The sequence below is a fragment of the Arvicola amphibius genome, chromosome 3, assembly GCF_903992535.2.
Source record: "Arvicola amphibius chromosome 3, mArvAmp1.2, whole genome shotgun sequence".
NCBI lineage: Eukaryota > Metazoa > Chordata > Mammalia > Rodentia > Cricetidae > Arvicola > Arvicola amphibius.
Window position 1 is genome coordinate 140,248,305 of NC_052049.1, and position 16,994 is coordinate 140,265,298.

At 48.7% G+C, this 16,994-nt stretch overlaps 1 protein-coding gene across 2 annotated transcripts in view; it reads right to left on the reverse strand.

The window, feature by feature from the left end:
• Cgnl1 (cingulin like 1) overlaps positions 1 to 16,994 on the reverse strand; it is a 151,119-nt gene that overhangs the window by 18,311 nt on the left and 115,814 nt on the right. For both annotated transcript variants that reach the window (XM_038321669.1, XM_038321668.1), the window contains exons 9-13: positions 10,954 to 11,160; positions 10,129 to 10,233; positions 5,825 to 5,977; positions 4,845 to 5,015; positions 46 to 207 (exon numbers count right to left, since the gene is read on the reverse strand). In XM_038321669.1, coding sequence (XP_038177597.1) covers positions 46 to 207; positions 4,845 to 5,015; positions 5,825 to 5,977; positions 10,129 to 10,233; positions 10,954 to 11,160 — 798 coding nt within the window. The remainder of the gene's footprint in view (positions 1 to 45; positions 208 to 4,844; positions 5,016 to 5,824; positions 5,978 to 10,128; positions 10,234 to 10,953; positions 11,161 to 16,994) is intronic.

Sequence of the window (16,994 nt, forward strand, 5' to 3'; positions counted from 1 at the left end):
AGACGCGTTCTCCACAGCCTGGCTCCTGCCTGGTACCCCACACACCTCCATCTGCTTGATGAGCCGGCTGCGGTCATCCTTGAGGTGACTCTGGGCCTCCAGTACGTACTCCAGGTCCTTCAGAGACTGCTCCAGAAGCTGCCGTTTGGTGAGCGCTTCGTCTTCAGCCCGCTGGTGGTCCCGCAACTCTTCCTCCTTGAGGCGCAACTGGAAGGAGAGGGTGTTGGGACATTCCTTGGGTGTGGAAGTGGCAGCGATTGAACCACAGTTTGCTGGTAACTCTGCCCATGACAAATAACACACGCCTGCATACATGTCTGCATACCATGTAGATGCCCGGCTCGAGGCCAGGAAACAGAGTGCACAGGCCCACCCCGAAGCAAAGAGGAGCAATCCCACCTCTCTCCAGGCCTCGGTTTTCCATTTTTATTATAAAATTAGAGGGTTTTTTCATTGTAAGCAGTAAATTATTAAGTTATAAAGTCAACTGATTAGATGTTGACTATTTCAATTACACAGAACACATAAAAAGTCAGAGTATGAACAAGTATTGGGATGTTTTTGTATTAGATATTAACATGTTTGTATAGATGTATGTGTCATTAGGGTGCATGGATGCTGCCTTATTGTATGTAGGTCATGGTCAAAACCACTTATTTGAAAGTCACTGAAGTAGCTAAGTGTTCTTGTATTGGAATTGTCTCAAGAGAGGTTTAAAGGTTTAAAATAAAAACTGAATTAATGGTCTCTAAGCAACCAGCAGGCATAAAATCCAAGAACATAATCACACTCATTAGGCAACAGTCATTGCTGTGTAGAAAATGATCGGCGATCACTGCAGTGCTCCTTTCATCCACAAGGTGGCACTCGTCTAATAGTTTTGAGGAAGGGACAACAGTTTGAGTCTTAAGAGCCAGCACCTCAGTGGCAGTGGGGGATGCCTCAAACTCCCCACTCTGGTGGCTGACTCAATGAGGCTCAACTCTGACTCTTTGGTTGCCAATATCAAACCCTCCTGAGGATAGAGAATCCACAGTGCTAAGAACAGAACACCACCGAGGTTTATTCTTTCAGCGAGTTCACAGAAAGTCCGGGGAAGCTCCAAAACACTATGCTAAATGTAGGAAGACCGGGGGAGGTTGGATGCACTGTATTCTGTTGGAGGCTGACAGAACCCCAGCCATTTCCAGCACAGGCCACTTGGAAGAAGACAATCTCTGGACACTGGCCCTGGGTTGGCTTGGGTGCCGATGGTGAGACTGAGCAACATCACAGGACCCGTCACCCAGAGAGAACGGAATGAGTGCTCTGGTGCGGACGTTTGAAACATGGCCGAGGAGGACTAAACCTCTCCAGGGTTCAATGTCCTCATCACAACATAGGGCTAATATTATTTGAGACCCGGATGGTAACCCAAAAATAACGATCACAAAGAATGCCAAATATACAGCCCTGATTTCCTTCTTGGCATCCTCTGCCATGCCTCTCCTGATACTTAGCATGCCCCTCCCCCTCCTTCCACTAGTAGGGTCTGTCTCCTACAGCAGTAGGGCCCTCCTGGAAGTGGGACAGGCAAGAGGAGAGAACTGCTGGCACAGGCTGAACATACCCCGCCACACACACGCACACCCCAGTTCAAAAGCCCAAAGTGTAAGACCAGAGAGACAGCTCAGTGGTTAAGAGAACTGGCTACTCTTTCAGGGATTTGGCTCCCAGAACCCATGTGACAGCTCACAGCCATCTGTAACTCCAGTTCCATGGCATCTGATACCTCCTGATACCCCTGGGCACCAGGCACACATGTGTATACCTATATACATGCAGGCTAAATAATTATAGACATAAATCACAAAAAAGCCAAATATCAAATACTCCAAATCCAAAACTAGAAGACATTTTTGACTGGATTTTTTTAAATTGGAAATGACAAGTAAAAAATCTACATAAATATTCCAAAATCTCTCTGAAATCAGATATACTTCTAGTACCAAGTCTGTCAGATAAGGAACACTCACTCCACTGAGCGTTTAAAAGCAACTTGCCCTGAACTAAAAGTAAGCATGATAGCCCTAAATGGGACATCTGCATCACCCCCTCCCAGGTTTAGGGACATCACAGAAGAGGAGGCAGAAAAAAATGGAGGAGCCAGAGGAAGGGGTGGAGTGCTGGAGAACATTGTCAGAAGTGACTTGGTCACTGCACTCAGCAGCTGGGATTAACCTGCACAAGACAGACCCACCAACCTTCCATCACAGAGCTGGGAGGGGCTCACACAGCCCCTCCTCTCCATGGCTGCTGGGAGAGGGGGGCGGGGAGAGACACCTTCAGTGATGGAGCCACTGTGAAGTTGCCCATGCACCTGTAAACTACTCCTGGCCACGTTCCTAAAAGCAACCCTAAACTGACAGGAACACACAGACGTGAACGTAGAAAGAGGGCCAGGTGGGAAGAGCAGGGAGCAGCAGGAAGGAGGAGACAAAGGGTGGAGGTAACTCGGATCAGAAGACATCAGACATATGTGAAATGTCAGAGAGAGACCCATTGCCGTATATAATTACTATCTGCCAATGGGGATGAAGGTAGTAAGCAAGCAACTTTTGAACCTGTCAGTGCTACCTTTAAGTAGTTAGGCAGGACTTAGAAGATGAACTAAAGATGAACTTTAAGCCTTACTTCCTAAAGACCACCCTCATCAGACCCTCTGCAGGGTCACAGTGACACTGTGGTCTCTTGAAGTTCAAACAGACCAGGTTATTTGCTGTGTTCTGGCAAATGTTGACCCCAGCACCCATTTGCTATAAAAATGAAAACATGTTTTTCATAGCAAAGGGTACTGTGATGTCAGTGTGCCAGTTCCAGCTTTGAGTCCCATATCTTGAAACCTGAGGCAGAGGGAATCTGCTATCAGGATCCTTTCTGAAGTGTCTGAAATATGTCATAAATATCCGTTGTTCTTCGATGGGTTCAGCACTGACTCAGGGCAAACCTTCCTTTGATCATCAAAGAAATTAAAAGCTTTTTTGATTTGTTGTGTTTTAAAGAAAACTTGTTTTCCTGTAGAATCTGCAGGCTCCTCACACTGTATGTGTGCAGGGGGAAGCTTTGCGAAAGAGAGAAGCATGTATCGAGTATCCAGGATCTCAGGGCCTTCGCTATATCGTTTCACGCATTATCTCCTTCATCATTAAGCCACTAGTGTAGAAAGAGATGCTGAGAAAACTGAGACAGCTTGTTCAGGGCCATTCAGTCGGCACAGGCTAGAATCTCAACCAAGTGTGGTGGCTCACACCTGTAATCCCAGCACACGGGAACATGGGGCAGGAGAACTGCCATGAAAGACAGACAGACACACCGAAAGAAATGGGCAAGCCTCCAGCTTACTGTGAAAATAAGAACACCCAACCCTTCCCCATTAATTTTCCTCTTCCCAGGTCAAGAATGCAAGATTTGCATTTCTTGGCTCTATCATCATTATCATTATCATTATCATTATTATCCAGTCATGGCCGTCCTAGAACTTGCTTTGAAGACCAGGTTGGCCCCAAACTTAGAGATCCACCTGCCTCTTCCCCCCAAGTGCTGAGATTAAAGGTGTGAGCCACCACCACCCAGTTTGTTCTAGTCTTATTCTTTTTTCTTCCCAAGATAAGGTTTCTCTGTGTAGCCATGGCTGTCCTGGAACTCACTCTGTAGACCAGGCTGGTCTCGAACTTACAGAGATCCACCTGTCTCTGCCTCCCTTATGCTGAGATTAAAGGCATGCACCACTACTCCCCAGCCTATTATTTTTAGGTATAAAACCAAAAACGTTTTTAGGGCAGCCAAGATGGCTCACAGGTAGGTGCCTGAGGCACAGGCCTGGCTATCGGAGTTTGATCCCCGAACCCTGTAAAGATAGAAGGAGGGAACCCATTTCACAAAGTTGTCCCCTGAGCTCCACACATTGACTCTGGCACTCAACCTTCGCATATACATCATACACCACAATGCTAAATAATAAATGACAGATGATGAACAAAAATGGTATGCGTTAATTATCTCAGCATTCACGGATTCCTAAGACGTGGAGACTGAACCAAATCTAGGCAAGCACTCTACCACTGAGCCACATGCCCAGTCCCTAAGGACATCTTGTAGTCAGCCTACTGTGGCTATCAACTTCTTATCTACCTGACCACCCCAATAAAAGTCAAAAGATGATTAGCAAGACCTGAGATGGTGATGGCTCAGTAGTTAAGAGCACTTGCTGCTCAATAATGAAGACCAGAGTCTGGATCCTAGCACCTACACCTAATGTCAGGTAGCTCACAACTCCAGCAGTTCCAGCTCCAGCTCCAAAAGTTACAGCGCCTTCTTCTGACCTCCATGGGTACTCGCACATACATGTACGCAAACATGCAGACACATACACACGGAAAAACACATTCACACATAAATAATTAAATCTTTTTAGAAAATGATTGTTAAAAGAATCTAGTCATCCCCTGCCATCTTGTTCTAGGAATAAAGGAAGACCCGGAGGTAGATGACATGTTTGGACACAGATGGAGACAACATTCTTGCTCCATAAAAGGTGGCTCATCTTTTCAGGCAGAAAACTTTGAATTGAAGTTTTGGCCAGAATGTGGCCCAATTAAAGGTGTGTCTGTTTCACTTCTGAGCCGGTGGGAGGTTTGTCTTCGATATCACCTGTTTGTAATCACGAGCGAGTGGAGAATAAAGCAAGCCCCAAAGTTGCCCTAAGAATATCTCCCTCCCGCCCAGCCCCAGCAACAGAAGCCTTGCAATAAGCTGAAGACTTTCTCAATAAGAGATAAAGGAGAGGATTACCCGGCAGGCATTACCTCATCTTGCATTTTCACAGCTGCCAATCTGGCCTTTTCCACCTCCAGGCTTTTCTCCTTCAGTTGCGTCTGCATTTCCGCAAGCTCCCTGCGGTTCTTCTCCTTATACTCACCCAGCTGCCTCTGCAGCTCCAAAGAGGATGTGCGTGAGGCCTCGGCAATGTCCGCCATCTGGAGGAAATGGGGTGGTCTGAACAGGTCCTGCCAAGCTGGAGCCCCTTCCAACAAGGAGAGCAGCTCTGCTCCCTACCTTTGACGCTTCCTCTAAGGCCACCAAGCGCCAGACCCTGAGCTGTCTGGGTCTGGCTAACCCTGCCATGGTGATTGGACACAGAGCCCTGAGGTCACAGCTTTGCTTTCCACCATCCAGTATGATTGGGGCACATCCCTAACCACTAAAGGTCTTGGCACTGTCCTTTTGCGAAACACTGAAATCATATCTACCTTCCAGAGTTTAGACAAAATCCAGGCATAGAATTCTAGTCAGAGCTAAACAAGTCACTAGCAAAATGCCTTGCACCGGTAGGTGTCAGAAAATGGCAGCCTTCTAGGTACACTCCTAGATGGAAGGGAACTGGCAGCCTCGTGCCTTTCCCTGTGAGTGTTTTGGGGACAGAGGTGGGCTGAGGGACAGAAGTTCCGGGCTTTCCTGGATATGTCAGAGAGATGTGCAGACTCTGCCCAGAGGCCTCAACCGCACTCAGTGAACGCTGGTTAAGTGTGTCCACACCAGGCCATCTGTTTATTGCTACCAAGTGACCAGGTGCCCAGAGCCCTGAGGCTTTCAGCCTTTACTTTTTTTAGACAAGTTTCTCGGCATCTGGAATTTTCAACAAGTCCAAAGAATGGCTGCAGGGGTTCCGCAACGCCCAGGTGCATCTGTACTTGGGGGAACTGTGGGTTTCCTGAGCCTTCCGGGGAGAAAGGGCTTGGATTCCCCTGGGCCGGCTTGACCCTTGCTCTGCCTCCCGGCCCCTCACCTCCTTTTGCAGCTTCTCGATGGTCTTGTCCAGGTGCCATCGCTCGCTCTCCATCTCGTTCTTCAGCTTCCTCAGCTGCTCCTTCTGCTCGGTCTCTTCCTGGAGTTTCTCTAATAGCTCCTTCTGCTCCTGGGAAGTTTGGGTCAGCTCTCTCTGGAGACAGTAGGGAAAATACAATGCTGTCACCTGCCTACCTGGCGTCCTCTCCCACGGGTGGCAAGGGGAACTTCACAGTCACACAACAAAAGCAACAAAACAAAAAGGAGAGGGGGAGGGAGGGAGGGAGGGAGGGAGGGAGAGAGAGAGAGAGAGAGAGAGAGAGAGAGAGAGAGAGAGAGAGAGAGAGAGAGAGAGCGCAAAACTGACTAAACCAGAGACCTCCACAGGAACAGAGCTGGGTGAATTCCATACGGGAGTACATCAAGCAGCCACTGTGGCTGGTGGGGCTCAGGTTAGACCCTTATTGCTGAACGTTTGCTCTCAAAACAGGGCAATGATACCGTAAGACCAACCTAAACCAACTCAGCAAGCACTCTACCAGCTGAACTCAGTCTCCAGCCTAGTGCAGGAAGACTTCGAGACAGGGTTTCTCTGTGTAGTCCTGGAACTCCACTTGTAGACCAGGCTGGCCTCAAACTCACAGACATCCGCCTGCCTCTGCCTCCTGAGTGCTGGGATTAAAGGCATGCGCCACCACCGTTCAGCATGGGAACTCTTAAGGCCTACTTAGACTTGTGTCCTTGCAAGAGGCGGCACAGAACAGTGGTTGACATTTTGACAGCGCCTCACAGTCTATATCCCAGTGCCACATGCGGTAACTCATGCATCTTGAAGCCACTTGTAAATCATCCCAGGTGCTCCCGGGTTTGCAGAGTGTGCTATAGGTTTGCTTGCCAAACAGGTGGCGTAGGAGTGAAAAACCCCTGAGGAGGTGCCCCCCCCCACCTTCCTGAATTCTGATGGGGTGCCTCTGCTTTGGGAAGCAGCAAACATTGCCAGACTGCTAAAGTTCACCCCTACAGGGAAACAACATCAACAAAAGCTGCTAGGGAAAAAGAGAGCAAAGAAAGATGCTGGAAGGCCCGCGTGGGGCAGTCAGCCCACTATAACTACAGCTGGGCACACAGCAGCAGGCTCAACCCTGGGGTTTCTGTTTGGAGTTCACTTTCTGGTCTGGGGAGGAGGAGGGGGAGGGGAAGAAGGAAGATGGAAGGAGGCGTCACCACCCAGTGAGGCTGATTCCATCCTGTGGAGAAACTCTAAGGAAAGAGATCTCAAAGATGTGAATTACCCTGAGGTGATGGTGGCACACACCTTTAATCCCAGCACTCAGGAGGCAGAGGCAGGCCAGTCTCTGAGTTCTAGGCCAGCCTGGTCTACAGAGTGAGTTTCAGGATAGCCAGGGCTGCATAAACTTTCTCTCTCTCTCTCTCTCTCTCTCTCTCTCTCTCTCTCTCTCTCTCTCTCTCTCTCTCTCTCTCTCTCTCTTTAAAAGTGAATTCCCTTTCAACACCCCATCATGGGTCAGGGAGGAGGCTCACTAGGCCCCACCCCTCCCCCATTCTCACACAAGCAACATTAATTAAACTCAGGTTGAACGGAGACATGACAGTAAGCAGGGTCACCAGGCATGGGAGGAAAGCATAAGAAAGTGAGAGAGGGAGACTATGACCACAGTCCACTGTACATATATGTGAAACTGTCAGAGAAAATTGTGTTAAATTCAACCAAATGTATTTTCAGTAACAATATGATAGAATAATGTAATTGAAGCTATTAATAAAGGGTCTAGCAATGGGTCCCTGTAAAAGCCTTCAGCAGCCAGCTCAGCTCCACCTCTGGAGTCCCCATGACCTCACTCCTTCCCTTGGATCCTGATCCAGAGTCTCTGGATGAGCGGACATGCCGATTCCCGCGTCACAGCCTCCCTTGGCTCACACGCTACGCCTCACTACACCAAGGCACTTCTTCCAGGCCAGTGAAGCACCTCAGCTTCACCCACTCAGGGTCTGGACCCCAGTGGCCCACCCAGCAGATGAGGACTTCTCAGACTGTCATTGCAGCTGCTTATTCTGGTATCTTTATCTCGTGTATGCTAGCCACACAGATAGTCAAGTCCATATGAGAGTAGATTTTTCTGTCTGGGACACTTACTACAATTAACACCTGAAAATGCTGTAAGATATCTCACACCTTGGTGGCCTGTAACCCCTGTGGTGAAGGGGTAGCTACCAGGAGGATCTGGGAGGAGGGGAAGCTCACTGGCCAGCAGCTTAAGCTGAAAGGGGAGCTACAGGATCAATGAGAGACGCTGTCTCAAATAATGAGATGGAGAGCAATAGAGGAAGACACCCCAATATCAACGCCTGGCTTCCACAGATGCCTGCAGGGTCCTGTAGGCATGTGTGCATGCACACACTCAGTGGTCCCAAGCATGCTTCTTTGGGGGTGAATCTGAGACATATTTTTGCAGCAGTGACTTTTAGAAAATCTTTCTCTCAATACCTGCCCCCCCTTGTGTGTGTGTGTGTGTGTGTGTGTGTGTGTTCTTTTTGCTGGGCATCAAATCCAGGGCCCTGTGCATGATAAGCAAGTTTCCACACCACTGAGCTACATCCCCAGATTCTAGAACATATTTCTTAGGTAAGCGAGGAGGCAGAACATTGTTCTGGGCACCATTTCTAAATTGTGGGACATTTTAAGATGACCCAGAATGACCCTCACATTCAAGCTTGTGGATTTCAATCTGCTCCCCAAACTGTGACTCCAGTAGAAAGGCTGAGAATTTGCATTCCGTGTAAGAGGCGCTGCACTCTTGTTTCTTGAATCTCACATAAGAGGTAGGTCAAATAAGTATTAATTTTCTTTTTTTTAATATTTGTTTTATCCTTAAAGGAAGGCACTCAGGGTTCATCCTCAGTTCCCCGCCCCTTCTGTCCTAGTGGGCTTTTGCATATTGAGACAGCAGAAGGGGAAAACACTTGCTTCCATGGCTGGCTCATAGCTACTGTGCTTCAAGGCCTCTGAGAAGCTACCTTCTTCCTGCCCTTTATCCAGGAGTCAAAGGCTCTGAGCCAGTAATGGATAATGGTCCCCAGCCCAGGGCTGCCATTGTACATCACCAACTGTTGCGTCTTCGAACGACCCACCTGGTGATTCCCCCTGTCGTCTGCAGGTGCAAATTTTGTTCCACTATCAATCAGTGGGTTTGTATCATTAGCCTTAGAGGCATCATCTCCTTAGCGATGAAGTACCTCACTCAGCACTGACCCCCAAGAAGGTGAGAGCTGCAAAGGGGACCCAGGGAAGCTGGCTCCATGGGTGAAGTGCTCACTGTACAGGCATGAGGCCCTGAGATCAGATCCCAGCACCCAGGCAAACGCCGGGTGTGCTGCAGGTCCGAGTGTGAACCCTGCTCAACACCATCGAGTGACTGTTGAAGAGAACTAGCCTTGTGCATGCCGTGAGAGCTCTGAACCATGCCTCCAAGTGTGACTCTTATCCTGTGTGCCTCTGACCCTGAAGACTAGTGGGTCCCCACTGCAAAACTTCAACAGTCTTGAACTTGAGCCAGCCCATCAGCCCTCACCTTCCCCAAACTCTCCCCAGGGACATTTAGACAGCATTTCAAAGGGTGACGGTAGAATGAAGGCACACCAGGGTCATGCTAAGGCTGTTGTGCAAAAGCCAATTTACAACTTTAGCGCTGGCTTTGACTACTGTGGACTTCAAATAGTCTTCCTGACATCCAAATGGGAAAATCTCCTATTCTAGGAGCCTTCTGGGTTTGAAGAGAGATAGCTATCTGGGCTCAGGGAAATGACTTCTTCCTGCTCCTTTTAATAGCCTCCTCGAAGGGCCCCACGTGTGCCCAGAGGAGACGGGAAATTGGCTTCTGTGGAGAGGAGACTCCATGTCGCCTTGGGGACAGGTTCAGCCTGCTTTCACACACTGTTTGCATTTTATCTCTGCAAAACTGTCAAGAACTTTCCCACCAAGGAGAAGGCCTTCTCAACCTTGGCACACAGTGACGTTTGGATCAGAAGGTTCATGGCTGTGGAGCTGGTTTGTTTTCTAGGATGCTCACCAGCAATCCTGGCCTCCACTCACCAGATGCCTGCAGCATCTTCCCAGCGTGACAATTAGCACATCTCCAGATATCACCAGCTGCCCCCTACTTCCAAGTCACTAGTCTAGATGAATAGCTCAGGGTGGCTACACAGGTGGAAGGCATTCCCTGGAAGGACAGGCCCAGTGGCCATGTCTACCTACAAGGATGAGGAAGGCAAGACTTGGGGGCTTACCTGCACACGCTCCAGCTCCTTCTCCAGCGCCCTTCGGGCAGAGGTGGCTTCCTTTTCTTCCTGTCTGGCATGCAAAAGGGCTCCCTCCAGCTGCTGGACTTCACTCTATAATGAGACAGATGGGTCAAGAACCACAGGGACACACCGTGATTGCAGTGTGCCTGTTGTGGGATCGAGATAAGAAACAGCTGGGTTCTTGGGTGTGTACCTCTCTGCAGTCCCATTTCCAGCCACATGTGGCCTTCGGGGTTACCTTGGTGATTTCTTTATCTTTATTACAAATACCCAAGTTTTACCCCCCGGAGATTCAGAAACTCCAGGCAGGGAATAGACTGGGTCAAGGCATTGCTGTAAAGGTGTGCAGGTGACCTGATAGATGCCCAGTGTGTCCCCCCCACCTTCCACTGCTGTTACTTCCCGCCTCTTTCCTTAACAGCTTCCAAAGCTCTGGTAAAGCGGATAACTGGCTTGCTAAAATCTCCAAAAATATCAGCTACGTGCTAAAGAAAGGATGTGTTTAGTGAGACAGACTAATGTGGCATGAAGATGGCCTTTGCAGGTGTTCAGAGGACCCCATGGAGCTTCAGAAAGATGTCTAATGTCTGACGCGGGAATCCCTGGGTACTGTGCAAGCCAGGCCCATGATTCCCACCCTGGTTTTATTATCCCTGCCCCCAGACCTCCTGCTCCCACCATTCCTAAAGATGCTTGCAGGTCACCTGGACATCCTAAATCAATCCTGACAGTTCCACCCCCAGCCCTGAAATCACTATAGAGAGAGGGGTACAGGCTGCCGCCCTCTGGCCAAGACCCAAGGAGCCTCACCTCACACTTGTGGAGTGTCTCCTTTGCATGGGCCTCATCCCCTTTCACATCCTCCATCTGCTTCTGCAGCTGGGCCAGTCTGCGCTCCAGCTCCGCAATCCTCCCCTGCAGCTTCTCGTTCTCCTCCTTCAGCGCCTTCTCACGCAGGTCAGCCCCTGCCTGGTTCTGCTCTGTCAAGTGGCTCCTGCTGGCCAGGACCTCCACGTTCTAAGAACAAAGAACAAAGGAATGAATGTTCACAGGTGCTCCCCAACACCTGAGGGAAGCTGGCGTCTGAAAAGTTCCTCAGCTGGAACCTTCTGGCATTTGTCTGCCACCCCAAGGACAGGAGGACGAGGAAGAATGACTGGAAGTTCCAGGCTAGCCCGGGATACTTGATGAGTTTGAAGATAGCCCTGTCTCAAAATATATTTTTTAAAAAGTGGAGATATAGATTCATGGCCGTAGACAAGTTGAGGTGTTTGAGGGACTCATTTCTTTCTATTCCACCTGCAGACAGGGTTTCTCTGTGTAACAGTCCTGGCTGTCCTGAAACTACCTTTGTAGACCAGGCTGGCCTTGAACTCACAGAGATCCTCCTGCCTCTAACTTCTGAGTGCTGAGATTAAAGGCGTGTGGCACCACCACCCAGCCACAGGACTCATTTCAACACCCAGTATTGAGGGGGAAAAATGCTAAATAGCAGGGGAAGAAGACAGGGTGAACGACAACCTAGAGGCCACTGTTGCCTGTCGTCGGCTCTTAAAGGAGATGTGGGCCAGGGTAGAGCTGTGTAGTTTGATGCCTAGCAATGAAAAAAGAGAAAATTAATGCAAAGATGAAAGATCATAAGAGCATAACCACACCCACTCATTGGAAGATTATCTGGGGCGGCCTCCATAGAATGCTTGCCAGCCCTTGCCTGTGCTCAGCCCTTTTTGAGCTATCTTGCTATTCTCATCCAACCTGAAATATGGGAAAAATGGGTAGGCTGGGGGCACAACAGCTCTGTTTGTAGATTGCTGGCCTAACATGCACGAAGCCCTGGGTTTGAGATCTAGCATCACATCTACTGGGTGTGGTAGTCACACTCTTCAGCACTAGGGTGGTACAAGCAAGAGAAAGAGGAGGGCAAGGTCATCCTCTGCTACATAGTGAATTTGAGGCTAGCCTGGGCTATGCAAGACCTTGTCACAAACAATAGCAAATAAGCAAATGAAGACAGCACCCCTTCACAACATGAACTCAAACTGGGTCATGGATCCAAATTCTAGAACTAAAACCATTAAAGCTGTCAGAAAACACAGGAGTACATACCTGTGATTTTAGTTTAGGCAAAGGTTCCTCAGCTATAGTACCAGAGGCACAGATGACAAAAGGACAGACTGACTTCTGTATGTGTGACTGTATGCCTGCGTATAGTATGTGTACCACATGTGTGAAGTACCCATGGCATCCAGAAGAGGGCATTATATCCCCCGGGACTGAAGATAAAGGTGTCTATGAGATGTAAGAAACTTTTATAATACTGGGAAACCACCAGGATGATAAGATGGCCCACAGAACAAAAGAAAATACTTACAAATCAAATCATATGAAAATATGTGAAGAATTCTTCACCTTCATAATAAAAAGATAAACCACCTTGTTTTTGAAATAGGGTCTCTCACATAGTTCTGGCTGTCCTGGAACTCGCTCTGTAGAGCAGGCTGGCCTCAAACTCACAGAGATCCACCTGGAATTAAAGGTGTGTTCTTCAATGCCCACAAACCACCCATTCTTGATGAGGGCAATGGATAGAAATAGATTTGTTTCCAAAGAAGACACAGGGATGGGCACAGAAAGAGCTGGTCAGTACTGTCAGCCACTAGGGAAGGACAAATCAGGGTCCCAGTTACACACATGTACTGCTAGGGAGGATAAGGAAAAGCAAAAATCCTCTCGCAATGCTGAGAAAAAGTTGTCAGCTCCTCCAAACAATGTTAAACTAAATTTCCCTGTGGCCAGCTACTTCACTTTTTTCTATATGCCTAAGAGAAATAAAAACTTCCATATATATATATATACACACACACACACACACACACACACACACACACACACGGCCAAGGCACCATTATTCATAAAAGTGGAAACAACTTATATTCCTATCAACAAATGAATGGGTAAATAAAATATGGTACAGTCATACAATGAACTATTATCAGGTCATAAAAAGAAATGAAATTCCAATGTATGCTACAACAGAAAACATGATACCAAGTGGAGGCCCCTAGCGAGATCGGGAAGTAGGGATCCCTGAGAGATTGCCCTCGGGAATGGTGAGGGTGAATTGAAGATGGGTATGTATATGGTTTTTTTTTTTTTTTTCCCCAGACTCTTGCTTGATACTGGTTCCAGGTGGTGCAGGCGCCACAGGAGGCAGAGATGAGACTGGGAACTAGGGACTCTCTGAGGGACGCCCTCCAGAAGACTGGCCAGCAGGAAGGTAATAAAGAGGAGGCGGGAGGGTGAATTAAAGGCCTCAAAAAGATGGAACGTGCACAGAGAATCTGGAATACAGAGAGACATTTGATTCTGGGGATGGCTAAGAAAGATACTTATTTCAAAATATGGGTCTAAGAATTTGTTGCTTTGAAAAGGGGGTTCTGCTTTTGTTTCCACAGAAGATGAGGACCTATGGAATCCTTCTAGATTAATGTCGTTTGATGGACCAAGATTCCCTGAAAGGTTGCTGTGATTACCCTCAAAAAAATTACTTTGCCCAATAAACATCAGGAAGTAGTTTAGAGAGAACAATGTCCAAATTCCCTAAATGATTGTTTACTGGAGATTGTGGGGCCAAGGGGGACACCCTAGGTGGTAGTGGTCTCTGGTTCTGCACGCCCAAGAGTTTGCTACACGAGCGGCAGGATTTTCTGCAGGGTCCAAGGGACCTGCACAGTAGCCTCTGAAGGTCCCCGAGCCCACTTGCCACCCTGGCTCCCAGCAGTGGCAGGAGGCGGGTGCTTGGCTTGGTGGAGCCACCCCAGCTGGTGGGATTTGCTGAAGGAAGCAGAAGCAGGAGGAGTTTGGGGCCAGCATGTATGACTGCTACAAATCAGCTAGTGCTGAGCCATCCTGCCGAGAGAGAGACTTTGGGATCACCATGACTGTAGTGGCCACTACAGTCACTGCTGCAGCCTCCTTCGTGGCAGCTGGAATTGCCATCAGCCAGACATCTGCTGTGGCTATCTTGTACAGTGACTGTGTTCACTAGGGCATTTTCCAACTTATTGCTATCACATTTGTGCCACGTCCCAGGCCAGCCCAGAACCTTGGTCTAATTATATAGAAAAAGGGGAGATGCTGGGGACTGTAAACCCCCAGACTCTGAATTTCCTGTGACCTCCTCTCTGCCAGAGTAAACAACTTGTTTTCCTATGCTTGCAGCTGCTCTGAGCACGAGACCCTCAGGAGTTTCTGATGGCAGGGGAGTGATTTCTGGTGGGCTTACAGCTGAGAGTTAGGGCGTGGCCATTAGTCAAGGAGACCCTATATAAGCTGCCCTGGAAGACAATAAAGGGGGCATTCTTGGTGTTACCTGTGTGTATGTTTTGTGTGTGTGTGTTTCAATCTCTAGTCTCTTGCCTGACTTGCAAACCATACCATAGCATGTAGTGCCTAGAGCACACTACAACCAAGTGAAAGACGCATGTCATGAAAGATCCTATATTGATGCTGAAGGAAATGTCTAGAATAATAAATCTAAAGATAAAGAAAAGGAGCTTAATGGTTGGTCAGGGCTAGAGGAAGAGCTGGGGAAGAGGTGGGAAAGGTCTGCATTAGATAGGCATGCATTTTCATTTGAGATTAATGAAAACATGTTGAATACAGTAATGGTTACACAATCCCATAAATACACTAAAACTACAGAGTTGTATATTATGTGAATTATAGATTATAGCTGTCTTTTCTTTTCTTTTTCTTTTAGATTGACTAACACAAGGAAGACCTGGAGGTCAGAGTAGAGATGATGGAAAAAGGCTGTTTGTCTACCCCTGAGCATAGGTCTAGTTGTTTAAAAGATTTATTTTTATTTAATGAATGTTTGCCTGCATGTATGTCTGTGTATCACATGTATGGAGTGCTTGAAGAGGTCAGAAGAGGGCACTTGATCCCCTGGAATTACAAGTGGCTGTGAACTGCCATGTGGGTGCTGGAAACCAAACTGGGTCCTCTGCAAGAGCAGCAAGTGCTCTTAATCTCTGAGCCATCTCTCCAGCCCAGGGTACAAGGTTTGCAGAAGTAGGAGGAGAGGGAGCCCTGAGGTCTGCCCGAACCATTCGGTGAAGGAAAGAACACTTACACATGTGGCCAGCAGGTTCTCATTCCCCCAGAAGTCTTGGGGAAAAGCCTGTCTTAACCTTGGTTTTGACTAACACACCCAGGCTTCCTAGAGAAGGGCATTTGGTCTGTAAGTTCATAGCTGGCAAGGTCACCCAGCCTGAGCCTCCACAGTGGCACGGGCTGTGTTTGGCTCTGGGAGAGCATGTGTATATCCTGACACTTAGTTCTGTTTTGATTATTTGCAAAGTGCTAATTTGCCTTCCTCTGTGTTCACAGTGTGGTAAACCGCATTGTGTTTACAAATAGCTTAACATTTAACATAAGCCTTGGCCAGCAAATGCTCCAAAAAGCTTCTCTGGCCCCTGTTCCCCCACCACCCCTACTTTACTATTTTATAAAAAGACCATAAAACAAACTTTCCCTTTCCTGGAACCATACCTAATTCTACAACAGTCCTGGCATCTAAAAACAAACAAACCCCATACCCTTTCGTTCAAGGCAAGCGACGCATGAAGGTTCTTTTACACGAGAGCCAAGCAAAGAAAGCTGGTGTAGGAAGGCTCTCCAAGGCCTCCCTCTCCCAAAGGCCCCCACTCCCCCATCATCTTTTCCAGGTTCTTAGTGATGTCTGGGTTCGGTTCATGTGGCAAAGACGTCAGAGCTGGCGAAGGCCCGTTGACCCAGAAGGTCATGGTACAGGCGCGGAAGCCATATTTATAGTGCTGGGGCTATTTTCCGTGACTCACGAATCTTACTTCCCGGATGTCACGGCAAGGTTAGAGAGACCATAGCACCAGATAGAAGGCGCTGTGAGAGAAAACACCCAAAGACGGATGCTTCTGATTCACAGAGCTGGCTTTGTCTCAGCTTTTCAACTTAGCACTCCACCGGGCAGTCACACAACAGAAACCCACTCCAACTCCCGGCCACTCCAGCAACTTCAAATCCCTACACTGGATCATGGTCACAAAGCAAACGGGCTGTTTCCTACTATTGCTTTCCAAGCCTGGACCATGGCTAAAAGCTGCATTCAGATAATTTTTCCATCTATCAGACAACCAAGGTAAACGTTTTGGTAACAGCGTTTGGGCAGAGTCAGAAAACATGGCTGGTAGGGTGAGAAACTGGCTGAAGGGCCTAGACGGCCGTGCGGTAGTAGCTATTGAAGTTACAGGGCATGTTCCCTCCGCACAGCAACCTTCGCCTAGTACCACAGCCTACACACGTGCAAAATGGTAAAAACAAAATGAGCCTAATGGCCAGGTGTGGCACACTCCTTTAATCCCAATCCTGGGAAAACAAGGGAATCTCTGTGAGTCTGAGGCCAGCCTGGTCTATGTAGCGAGTCCAGGCCAGCCAGGGCTACGTAGCGAGTGCCAGGCCAGCCAGGGCTACGTAGCGAGTGCCAGGCCAGCCAGGGCTACGTAGCGAGTGCCAGGCCAGCCAGGGCTACGTAGCGAGTGCCAGGCCAGCCAGGGCTACGTAGCGAGTGCCAGGCCAGCCAGGGCTACGTAGCGAGTGCCAGGCCAGCCAGGGCTACGTAGCGAGTGCCAGGCCAGCCATGGTTACGTAGCGAGTGCCAGGCCAGCCAGGGCTACGTAGCGAGTGCCAGGCCAGCCTGGTCTACGTAGCGAGTGCCAGGCCAGCCTGGTCTACGTAGCGAGTGCCAGGCCAGCCTGGGCTACGTAGCGAGTGCCAGGCCAGCCTGATCTACGTAGCGAGTGCCAGGCCAG